General features: G+C 35.7%; 1 protein-coding gene across 1 annotated transcript in view; it reads right to left on the bottom strand.

Annotated features, from left to right (window-relative positions):
- Positions 1-12,526, bottom strand: part of SRFBP1 (serum response factor binding protein 1) — a 110,911-nt gene that overhangs the window by 44,646 nt on the left and 53,739 nt on the right. Inside the window, exons 5-7 of the mRNA XM_006886025.1 lie at positions 7,854-7,935; positions 5,837-6,542; positions 4,360-4,397 (exon numbers count right to left, since the gene is read on the bottom strand). Of these exons, the coding sequence (XP_006886087.1) occupies positions 4,360-4,397; positions 5,837-6,542; positions 7,854-7,935 (826 nt within the window). The remainder of the gene's footprint in view (positions 1-4,359; positions 4,398-5,836; positions 6,543-7,853; positions 7,936-12,526) is intronic.

The following is a 12,526-nucleotide window of genomic DNA, read 5'->3' as shown; positions in this document are numbered from 1 at the left end:
ATATATACATACAAGTCATAGTGATCCTACGAACAACAGTTCTGAACTGTCCTATTCTGTGCCATCACTATTATCTCTGACACATGTGAGCCCATTACGACATTGACTTTTTATTGTAAAATTTATTTCAATCAGGCACTCATGTTTTGTTTTATAACGTCCTATCAAAACTATGCTATACTTTCTTTTCCCCTTTTATTTACTCATCCATTTACTAATCTCTGTTCCCTCACCTTCCAACCCATTCCTGTCAGCCCTCTGCAATTGTTTCTATCTATGAGTAAATCTTCCTTTATGCTTTTTTTCTCTCTCCTTCTCCCTTTCTTTAACTATCCCTCCCTTTTGACCAGTTATACATGTCCTCTTCCAGATTGCTAACTGCAGTGTTTATACACTGTTCAAGAGACCATTCTTTTTAGGTTGATCTTCTCTTCCTCTAATTCATTACAGTGTTCACTGTTTGTTCATTCTATTCCAGAACTCCTAAATCCCCATTAACCATACAATTTTTGCAATAGTGGTCTTCTAACAGTATTTGTCCTTTTGTGACAGAGTTCTTTCACTTAACATCATGACATTGACTTTTAAAGGAAGTATTTAAAAGGTTAACTGGAGCGACAAACATGTTCGTCCTGGAGAAGGTGAAACCGGGCTGCTCCTTAGAGGCAAGGATTCTGAAGCTCTGTCTGATATATTTTGGGTATGCTGCAAGGAGGGTCCAATCCTTGGAAAGGGATTACATGCTTGGGACGGTGGAGGGACAGCACAGGAGAGGAAGACCCCCTCGATGAGATGGATTGATTCTGTGATTGGAATGGTGGCACTAAGTGTGTCGGAGACAGTAAGTTTGGCACAGGATAGAGCAGGGGTTAGGGCTCTTGTACATGGGGTCACTATGAGTTACCAGCAGTTTGACAGCACATAACAACAACATCAACAACAATTTAAAATATTATAATTTGTTAATATATTTACACAATAAAAGTTAATTTATATAATGCTTTTTGGTAGATGTCATTCAGTTGATTTCAGCTCATAGCAACTCTATATGACAAAAATTCTCTGTAGGTTCCACACCATCATCTTTATGGAAAGAGATTACCAGCTCTTATAACTTTTGAGTTAGCCCCTGAGCACTTAACCATTGCACCATTTGGGTTCCTTTTAACATAATAGAACAAAATGATAAATAGTTAGAAATAATACCTATTCAATTTTTATGACAGTTTTATTTTTTTTTCCTAGTTTTATTATTTTGTGTGTGTGTACCGTCAAATCAGATCTGACTGGTACAAGAGGAGATTGTTCCTCCTCCTCCAGCAGAGCATCTGCTGTATTTGAACGGTGCACCTCTGGGATGACAGTTGCATTTTTACACTCTTTACTCTTTTATCAATGGAGCCACTTCTTTTTTTAAGTATTGGAACAGATTTCTAGAGTAGATGTGATCTACATACGATGGGACATTTAGAGTCTATGTACAAATAATTACACTTTGCAAGTGTTAATAAATAAATGCACTTATTTTCAGTATTTTGTTTTGGGATATTATGAAGTAGATTTTTATCTCATAGATACACATGGGACAGAGCACAAGTGCCCCAAAAGTGGTTTGGAATTTTGAGTTTGGGCCTTTTATAAAAAAAAAATTTACTGTAATCTGTACAGAAACAGAAAGCCAAGTCTTTCTTCTATTGAGCAGCTGGCTAGGTTTGAACTGCCAGCTTTCCCCAATGTGATGTCCCTCTCCAAGGACTGGTTCCTCCCTGCAACATGCCCAAAGTATGTCAGATGAAGCCTCAGAATTCTTTTCTCCAAGGAGCAGCCCAGCTTCATCCTCTACACGACAAACCTGTTTGTTTTTTTAGCAGTCCATGGTATATTCAACACTCTTCTCCAGCACCACAGCTCAAAGGCATCAATTCTCTTTCTATCATCCCTTGTCACTGTCCACAACTCTCCAATGCATAGCACACAACTGGGGAAGACTATAGCCTGGATCAGGCACACCTTAGTCTCTAGCCTGACATCATTGCTCTGCAGTACTCTTGAGAGGTCTCCAACAGCTGACTTTCCCAATGCAATTTGTCTCTTGATTTCCTGGCTGCTGTTACCAAGAGTGTTGACTGTGGAGCCGAGTAAACTAAAATTAACTATTATCTCAATCTCTTCACCATCCATACTGATGCTGTCAATTGGTCCAGTGGTGAGAATCTTTGTTTTCTTGATTTTGAGCTTCAATCCGTATTGAAGGTTGCAGTCCTTGACCCTCTGCAGCAAGTGCTTCAGGTTCTCCCCAGTTTCAGCAAGCAGAGTTTAATATGTATGCTAAATAAGAAAACCTTTCACTTGATAGCCTACTTAGCTTGTTTGTGAATGCACAGCAAACATAGCAGATAATCATGTTTGCCTTTCCAGAACACATTTCCCATTTGTCTTGCAGCTATTTAAGTAAGGCCATGTAGCTAAATTATAGCCAATGGACAGTGAGCAAAAGACTTAGACAAAAATCTCACATGTAATTTCTCTTCATTTTCTCTTACGGGAAAAGTAAGAAATAATGGTGGTGGTGGTGGTTATTATTTGTTGTGAAGCCAAAAATGACTTATTGCTGAACCTCCACTGGGTTTTCAGAGTCTGTAAACTGCATAGGAGGAGACTGTCCATTCTTCTCCCATGGAGCAGCTGGTGGATTTGAGACATGTTCTTCTGGGATAACAGTGAAACTCCCTGCCACGAGGTCATCAGAGTTCCCTGAGAAATTATAGTTGTTGTTATATACTATTGTGTTGGAACTCACATAGAGCTGAATCTCCAGTGGGTTTTCAGAGGCATTTAATGATTTTAGAGGAAACTGTAAACCTTTCTTCTGTGAGTAGGTGGTAGATTCGAACCCCATATCTTTATGTTGACAATGCAATTCCTTATCATAGAGAATAAGACATGATTCAGATCTATTATTCATAAAGTCACTATGACTCATACTTCATTCAATGGCACCTAACAACAACAACAACATGCCACCAGAACTCCCTGAAAAACAATGGAAAGAGGGTTAAATGTGAGGTTTATATTGTCCAAGTCTTTCACTCGTATTTCCTACCCTACAATCACAGATTGAATAAATGAAGAAAATTCTAGGACTCTGAGGAGACAAAAGTCTCCTCAAAGATGGAAGGAACCCTCAGAGATGTCAGATAATGATTAAAAAAACCCAAAAAAGCAGAAATCATAAAATGTTAGTAGCTAACTTCCATTAGCCTGTGTCTATTATGAATACATGGAAGTAGGTACTCAGAAATGGGACGCCAGTTTTTGGCAGTAGTTAAGAAAATTGAGTATTTGAAACTTGAAAAGAGAGTACATGTGCAACTCATACATTAAAGCAATAGGTAAAACCGTTGCCAATGATAACAGGCTACATGTCTACTGAGTTACTAAAGTAAGCAGATGGAAAGAATATAAATATTGGAGTATTCTGGCTACTGATGGTTGTTTTTGGCAAAATACTACAAAAAAAAAAAAAGAGAAGAGTTGGGAAGAAATGATCGGCTCACATGCAAAAACCAGAGTCAACAGAGTCAAGATATTTGGGACTCTGAAATATAGAGACATTTCTGGACTTCAAAATGTTAAGAGATAAAACTGAGAAAAATTTTGAACAATAAAAGGTCGTAAAAACTCAACCAAGGAAGAAAAAAGATTAAAATGCCACATGACTATGTTCTGGCCAAGGGAATATGAGCAGAATTCGCTGCCACTACTTTCAGGTGTGGCTCATAAAAACTTTCCACAAAATTCTATATACATTCTATTAACTTCTACTGGTCAAGTGGGAAAAACTAGGACCAAGAGGAGAAAAGGGTTAAGAGTCCGATCCTTTTGTCAATTCACGGTGTATTAAGATGTGAGACAATTTTATTTTACTAAGCTATTAAGAGTTTGGGATTGTACACGGTAGTCAGACTACACAAATAAATTAAGATTTATTTAATATATTAATAATTAATTAATCTGACAATATGCTAAACTTACACTTAACTCAGAAATAACGCCATGACATAAACTGATTAAGACTAATCAATTAACTGATTAAAGTAATTGAAAATTTGAGAGAAAACGGATTTAATGCAAGAAAAATTAAATACATTTAATTAAATACATTTAATTTTTTCCTGACAAACTAACTCTCCAATTAAAATACTTTTGAAAAGTCACACTGTATATTATTAGATGCTCAATTCCCATTTCTGTGGGTATTCATTTATGTTAATAATTAACCAGAAATTTTATTATTCCATTTTAGCAAAACATTGCTCAATTGCTTATAGAGGTTATGAGTCATTTATACATACATACCTGCGGTTTTGCTTTTTGGAGCCTGTTCTCTGGAATTTCTAAAAGAAGCAAAATACCACAATAACTTTAAAAGATCATTACAGGCTTTGATCTTAAGAACATAATAAAACTGATAGACACTGTAGTGTTACTCTCGCCATCCTAGCAGCAATTAGTGAAATACTAAGTTTCAGCTACCAATATTTGACCAAAAATATTAGGAACTTTTCCTCTTAGTACTCTTTGAGAGACTTCTTTTCATAATTGAAAAATATCCCATTTGGGATTCTTTCAAATAAAAATTTTACTAATCTCACATGTAACATAAATAAGGATCACATGCAATAAAGATTTACATTATTAAGGGAAAAGAAACAGTAATATATAAATGAGTATTTTAATTTCTTCAAAGTCACAAAGGTAAAGCTTTCCATAAATACTTCTTTACAAAGTGTTCTGTTTCATTAAGAAATATCTTTAAATACTACCAAAATTAAACCCAAAAAACAAAACAACATGTGCATAAACACAACTAAATTTTCAAAGAAAAGAGTTATTAATGATATAGCAATGATTGTTTCCTTCGAACAGTTTTGATAATCCTTATCAGGTTAACAGTTGTATTTCTACACAACTAATGTGCAAAGTAGGAAACTATGATGGTCTAGTGATAAGGAACTGCTCTGCCAAACTAAAGGCTTGCTTGCAGTTTGAATCCACTAGCTGGACTGTAGGAGAAAGATGGGCAATCTCCTCTCAGGCCAGACTCCAACTCGACAGCACCTAACAACAAAAATATGTAGGTGACACACTTCTGACAAACTACACAACATTCTGCATATCAGTTTCCTGTATGCAAGTTATATGCAAAATTGAGATATATAGCAAATGAAATTTAACAAGCTGTTTACAGCAGGGGATAAACATAATATTTTAACAGTTTAGACAAACTCTGTGTTAGGACAAGTAGCCTTATATTCTTAAGTGAAAATACATAAAAAAATGACTAATGTACATAATAACTGCTGTTTTTGGATGCTACTGAGTCAGAAGTAACCCCTAGTTGGCCCTCTAGCAGAAATCGCATGGAATAGATTGCTCATTCTCCTCCCACAATAATGGTTGTAGGTCATTTTTTTAAAAAGGGTACAACTTCAGAAAGTTCCATTTTAAGAATACAGATATGACAGATAATTTAAAAATATTTTGATATCAACAGATCCAATTATTTAAAAACTTCAAAAACCGAAGGATAAATTATTTGGCTATAACATATCACTTTATGAAATGCTAATAAATATAGCACTGCCAAGTATATTCAACAATTCAATATAAGTCAGAAAGACCCGTATTTAATAGTAAGATGCACTGCATAAAATAGAATTACGTGAAATAATCTCTTACCACCATATTGTTAGAATATATAGCATTTCAAAAATATAAAAATTTTTCAGTTCCCTAAAATTTAAGCTATTACCAAATAGAAAAATACTTTTACCTTCCAGTGCTTTTTGATTCAGATAATGAGTGGAAAAATACTGATTCAAACTTCCTGGATTCTGTACTTGGTTTGTTTTTGTCATCTGTCATATCCCTGTGGGTTTTGAGTATTTCTTCTTCAGGGAAAGGTTTTTTTGGTTTTTTTCTTTCCTCAACTGAAGAATGGTGGCTACTCTCCTTCCTTCGTGTCCGTCTGACTTTGCCAATGAAGAAGTCATCACTGCTATCACTATCTTCAGACATGGAAGACTGTTTATAAAACCTTTCTTCTGTGCTATCATCAAAATACTCCTTCTCTTCCTCATGCAATTCTTCTCCATCACTGCTGTCCTCAAGTGAGCTATTGGATCTTTTGGTTTTTGGGGTCTCACTTAATGTTTTCATTTTTGGGTCAGTAGGTGTTTTCTGGGTTGGAGCTGAAACTACAGAATCTTTCCCAGGAGGTTTTGATGGAGAGTTTGGAATGTTCACTGCTTTGGGTTCATGTCCCGTCCTGCTCAATTTTTCTTTTGAGTTATTTATGGGCTTCTTTGCCAGCACTTTGGATTCTTTCTCTTTACGCGTACTGACAACAGTCCCTTCATGCTGCAATTTCCTTTCATTATCATTTGAACAGGAAGTGTCCTTGGAATGTTCTTCTGAAGCATCTGATGATTCAACTCCAGCAACATTTTGTCTTGCATCTTTAAAGGCTTTGACAGTAGCTGGAAATAGAAATACATGTATTATATACAGTATTTAATGTATAATTAATCAAACTGAAAAACTGTACATGATTACTTTTAAAAGTAATAGTAAAAGACATAATAATAAAAAATAAATTATTAGCATAATGTTTCTTAAACTATTTGGAAACACTTAGAAGTTATTATCAGTCACGCATAATCAAGCTTGAATTCAAGAAGAATCCTGTGACTTTTGAAAAATTAATCTCCATTTGAAGACTATCTTTGTTTCTTTATGTCTTGGATTTAATGATTTTCCAAGACAACTCTGATTTCTACAGTAATATAGTAAGTGTGACAATGGACTCAGTATAGCAGAGACGGTGATGGACAGGACAGCACAGGGTTCAGAAGTTTTCTTCAAAGGGTTGCTAGGAGTTGTAGTCAACTCCGCAGTACCTACTAACAGCAATACACTGATGGGTCCTGGTGGCACAAATGCTAAGTTCTTGATTGCTAGATAATAAGCTGGTTGAATCCACTCAGATGTGCTGCTCCCTAGGAGGGAGACCTGGCAATCTGAACCCATAATGATCATGGGCTGGAAATGCTCAGCAGTTAAGTGTTAAAACTGACTCAATGGTACCTAACAATAAAGTACTGTTAAGAATGCAGAATATTATCAATTGGGCTTTTGCACATATAGCATCTTTAAATTGGCAACAAAATACTTAATTCTAGAACAAATAATTAAAAACTTAAAAATATAACCTACATTCCAATTTTATCAAATCAATTTGGTGGCCTTGTGGTAAGGAGTTGCACTACCAACCCAAAGGCATTCAGTTCAAGTCCAACAAGTGCCCCTGGGGAGAAAGGTAGGCAGTCTGAAAGTGATTTTGTTGTTGTGTACCATCCAGTCAGAACTGAATGATGGCAGATCCTTTGACAGGTTTTCAGAGGCAGTTAGCTGCACAGGAGGAGACTGCCCATCCTTCCCCCATGGAGCAGCTGATGGATTAAAACCACATGCATTCAGGACTGCAGCATGGCTTCTCATCTCTAGCCCAGAGAGCTCGCTATATGTGATTTACTGCCTCTGAAAATCGGCTCAAGGATCAGCCATGAGTTGTTTACAGTATGATGGTATCTATTTAACAGCATTAACAATAGCATCATGAATCTACACATACTCCAATAAAAGTTGTTAATCTGAAATTAAGGTGCTTGGTTGTTTTTTGTTGTTTTTTTTAAAAAGTTTATCGTTTTCTTTGGCATCCTATTTTCCCCCCAGGTAATTTCTACATAAATTCATTAAAAGCGTGGCTTACAGGGTACGTTATTCAATACCTTTTAGCGTATCTATTTTTTTCTTCAGAAGAGGATGTATCGCCAGTCTGGCAATTGCTCTTTCAGTTGCAGTAGAATCTGGCTGTGAATTTAAAATAAGCATAAGGTAAAATAAATAGAAGATAACTTGACATTATTAAAAAGTGAATTAAAAAACCCTACCAGTCTTTCAAATTAGCATTAGGGGAAATGAATATGTTAAGATTCTCACTATATAGAAATTATGCTGGAAAAAATATGACTACTTAACATGTTTCTACAAATCTGCTAAATATCCTGTGACCATAAAAAGAAATCAAAAGGTATTTATTATAGCTTTTGCTTTCAAAAAGCTTAAAAGATTTAGTCAAGAAAAGGTGTTGGAGAAGAGCACTGAACATCACATGGATAGCCAGACCAACAAATATATCTTGGAAAAGGTGCAACTGGAATGCTCCTTGGAAGCAAAAATGATGAGGTGTCACCTCACATACTTTGGACATGCTGCTAAGGGCTATTCCTTGGAAAAGACCATGATGCTAAGAAGGCTGGAGAATCAGCAAAGGAGAAGACTCTTGACCAGGTGGACTGATGCTGTGACTGCAACAATAGGCTCCTGTGTGTCAGTAACTGTGAGGATAGCGCTGGACAGAACAGGGTTCAGATCTTTGTTTATAGGGTTGCTAGCTGTGAATCATACTCTGCTCAACAGGACCTAACAACAGCCAACAAGACATTCTGATCTTTCATACTTCTCATTTTGGGTTGAGACCCATAAAATGATAACAGAGGTGAACAACTTAATGAAAATGTGGATTGCTCTGGAAGAGTATGAAGTGTGAGCATTTGACTTCTTGCCACTTCTATCTCCCAAAATTCTCACTGCTGTCAAGTCAGAACTGACTTAACTGACTTTCCACTGGGTTTCAAAAGCTGTAAATTATATGGGAGGAGATGGCCCATCATTCTTCCATGGAGCCTCTGCTGGACTCAAACCACCAGAAATGTACAGCCTTTGGGTTAGCATAAAAACTCACCACTGACTATGCCACCAGGACCCCAAAACTGAGCAAGTTTGAAATAACAAATATAAAGTCTAGTTGTTTATACTATGTGTCAGTGTTCATGTCTTCCATAGTATCTAACAAAAACAATGCTCTATAGGTATGAATATAACAGTTTAACGATGTTGTTGATTGCTGTTGAGTTGAGCATGACTCATAGAGACCCTATGAACAAAAAGGGCTGAATATTTTCTATAACTATTGTCATTTATCAAAGTTCATAGAGTTTCCAGAGGCATGTTGTTTAGGAAGTGGATGCCACTCCTGACAGCTTCTCACACTCATATTCATTTACCTGACAAGCTACAATCAGCAGTTGTTTACTGTGAAGTCGAAATTGACTCATAGCTGATCCTCTAGCGGGTTTTCAGAGGCAGCAAATCACAAGGGAGGAAAGCCAATCTTTTTCTGTGGAGCAGATGATAGATTCCAATCCTTACCTTTGGACTGAGAGTGCAACTCCTCATCCAATAGGCCACCAGATCTAAAATCTACTCAACAAACAGTTGTCTTGGAGGTTATTTTCCATATCACCTTTTTACCATACTTGTCCCTAATGTTCTGGTACTGATTTGTAAATCTGATTACCTTAATACTTTATATAAATATTCTAATGTGGAAAAAACAATGTAAAAATGAAAAAAACTGTTGGTGACATACATGTTAATTATATCCAAACTGGTAAAGAGAGATAACACGTAAGTCACAACTTTCCTTATTTAAAGTTGATACAATGTTTGCTGTGGAAAATGCTCAGGAAACTGTGGTTTTCACACACGTCCAGTTACTTCCATTTCAAATAAATTAAGTAAAAAGGGAAAACATTTCATTTTTTAATAGAAAAATTTATTCTGGAATATGTTTATTTACTGAAAACACAAGAGCATTTGGTGCTCAAATTTGAGAAGAATTTTGTGAATGTACCCATGACTATAAACAGTTTAATGATAAAAAAGATCCATTACATGAAATGTTTAATTTCTTTTAATCATTCCTCAAAATAAACTAACTTTAAATGAACTGAAAAAGGGAGAATGTTAGTAGCAGTATCTTGAAAAGAAAATGGAGTTTTATTTCAATTCTAGGTTTTATCTATAGATGTAACTCAGCACACTAATATTTACATATTTTTAAAATTAGAATTGTAACAGCAAACAGGCAATTAAAAGAATTCTGAGGAATTGGTTACAAATGAAACATAAATATTTAAGAGTCAATAAAAAGATGGTCAAAGCTTAACTTTAATATATGCAACTCAACTAGTATTTTAAAATTAGATTCTAAGTATAGATGAATAGAATATTTTCCCTTGTGAAGGGAAATAATTACCCCTTTCTATAGTCTAGTGAATACTAAAGCTTTCTTTGGATCTATACCCAGGTGTAAATCAATGTCTACATGTACTGATTTCACTATATGGGTACAAAATATAACAAAATGAAAAACAAAAAATGCAGCTGAACTCCATGTAACTGTAATCAATTCCAAGAATGCAGGAGCCAAAATAATCCCATTTCCTTTAAAAAGAAAACTAGTTTATAATGAAAAGGGAAAAAAAATCCGTTCCTTCAATCCTCATTGGGAGTCAATAAGACAGAAAAATGATGAAGATATTAAAAAAAAGGGGGGGAGTATATAAAAAAAACAGAAGTCCCAAAATTGATCACCTATATTCTCCTTAGAGATAACCGGTGGCAGAATGGGGTTCAAACTCACCAAAAGCTTCATAAGATAAATAAGTGGTAGTCTGAAGAATTCAGGTCATTACAAAGACAAAGGAGAAGAAAAGACCAAAATGGATGACAGAAGAGACTCTGAATATTGCACTAGAGCACCAAGAAGCCAAAGCAATGGGAAGAAATCAAGAAGTTAAGGAGCTTAATAGATTTCAAAGGGCAGCTCCAGAAGACAAAGTATTTTAATGAAATTTGCAAGGAGTCAGAGTTGGAAAATCAAAAGGGCCAACTAAATCAACATCTGTTGTTTGGTTTTTGTTTTTTTTTAAAAAATTATTTTATATTGGTTTGCTTACAAAGTACATATACATTGTGTTTCACATTATTCATTCACATATTTCATACCAAATCATTTCCATGCATTATGGTTTTTTTTAACATAAACTTTTTATTTTATTCTGGCTTATTTACAAAATTTGTATACATTGTTTTTCACACCAGATCTTTCCCATTTCCTTAATCTACCCCTCACTCTACTCATTTTAATGTGAAGAAACTAAAGAACATATTCAAGCTATGAGTTGCAATACTTAAGGATGCTATGGGTAAAATACTGAATGATCGAGAAAAAGCTAAAAGAAGACAGAAGGAAGCTTTAAATCTCGGAGTTTGGCCTGAGGACTGCACAGATACAGGGAGAAGGGTCATTCAAATGCCGCGGTGGGACCCATGCTTGTCCCTCCCACCCACGCCACCAGGTACGAAAATTACGAGTCTCAGCAGTCTGTGAGGAAGTGCCAGCTTTAAACTTTGGGAAGACAACATACACCAAATCTATAGGATTTATCAACCTCCCCTGAAAACTCATCTAACATTGGAGATTAAGTTTCTTTGGTCTACAAACTGATGTCTGGCCTTACCATGTTGGTCCCGCTAACTCAAGCAACAGGGAGGTCCTGGGCATCTCGACAGAGAAGCAGTGACATCAAATCAAGAACCATCTATCACCTCAGATTTGAAAAACTCTACCACGTTAATGTCCCGAAAGAAGCAGGGTTCCTCACTCGCTATGCAAACCCAAAGCAAGATATCTTTTCTCAACCCCCCCAAAATGACAGAGTAGAAATGGATTTCCTGAAGCCAGAAAGTCTGATGGAACTTTCTGACAGAACTGAAAAGAACAATGATTGAATCTTTTCAATGGATGAGTAAAAATGAGGAAGAGCTTAGAAAAAACAATTTATAACAATGCAGAAAAAACAAACGAGGCACAAAACAAGAAACCATGATCCAAAATATGAGGTCTAAGGTTTCTAATGCTTTCAACATGATGCAGAGACACATAAACAGAGGTGAAGAGATGGAAAACAGAATCAGTGAAACAGAAGATAGAACTGTCACCACAGATCTGAGAAAAAAGCAGAATCAAAAAAGAAGGAAACCGAAGAAAACCTAAGAATAATGTGGGATATCATTAAAAGAAGTAACATTTGCATCATCGGAATCCCAGAACAGAAAGAAGCAAGTATAGGCACTGAAAAACTTGTGGAACAATTACTAGAGTAAAACTTTCCAGGCATAATGAAGAATGAGAGAATATATATTCAAAAAGCCGAGCGAACACCGTATTGAATAGACACTAAAAGAAAAACATCAAGGCATATCATTATCAAATTTGCTAGAACCAAAGATGAGAGAATACTGAAAGCAATGAGACACAAAGTAACCTATAAGGGAGAACAGTTAAGACTAAATGCAGATTTCTCAGCAGAAACCATGTGAGCAAGAAGACAATGGAATAGCATATATAGAACACTCAAAGAACACAACTGTCAACCAAGAATACTGTATCCAGCAAAACTGTTCATCAAATACAAAGGAGAGATCAAAATATTCCCAGAAATACAGAAACTAAGGGAGTTTATAAAAACAAGACCAGCCTTACAGGAAACAC

This window comes from Elephantulus edwardii, unplaced genomic scaffold (assembly GCF_000299155.1).
Source record: "Elephantulus edwardii isolate Elephantulus edwardi_28Jun2011 unplaced genomic scaffold, EleEdw1.0 scaffold00046, whole genome shotgun sequence".
NCBI lineage: Eukaryota > Metazoa > Chordata > Mammalia > Macroscelidea > Macroscelididae > Elephantulus > Elephantulus edwardii.
The sequence above is the reverse complement of the archived record's forward strand: the minus strand, read 5'-3'. Positions and strand labels throughout refer to the sequence as shown.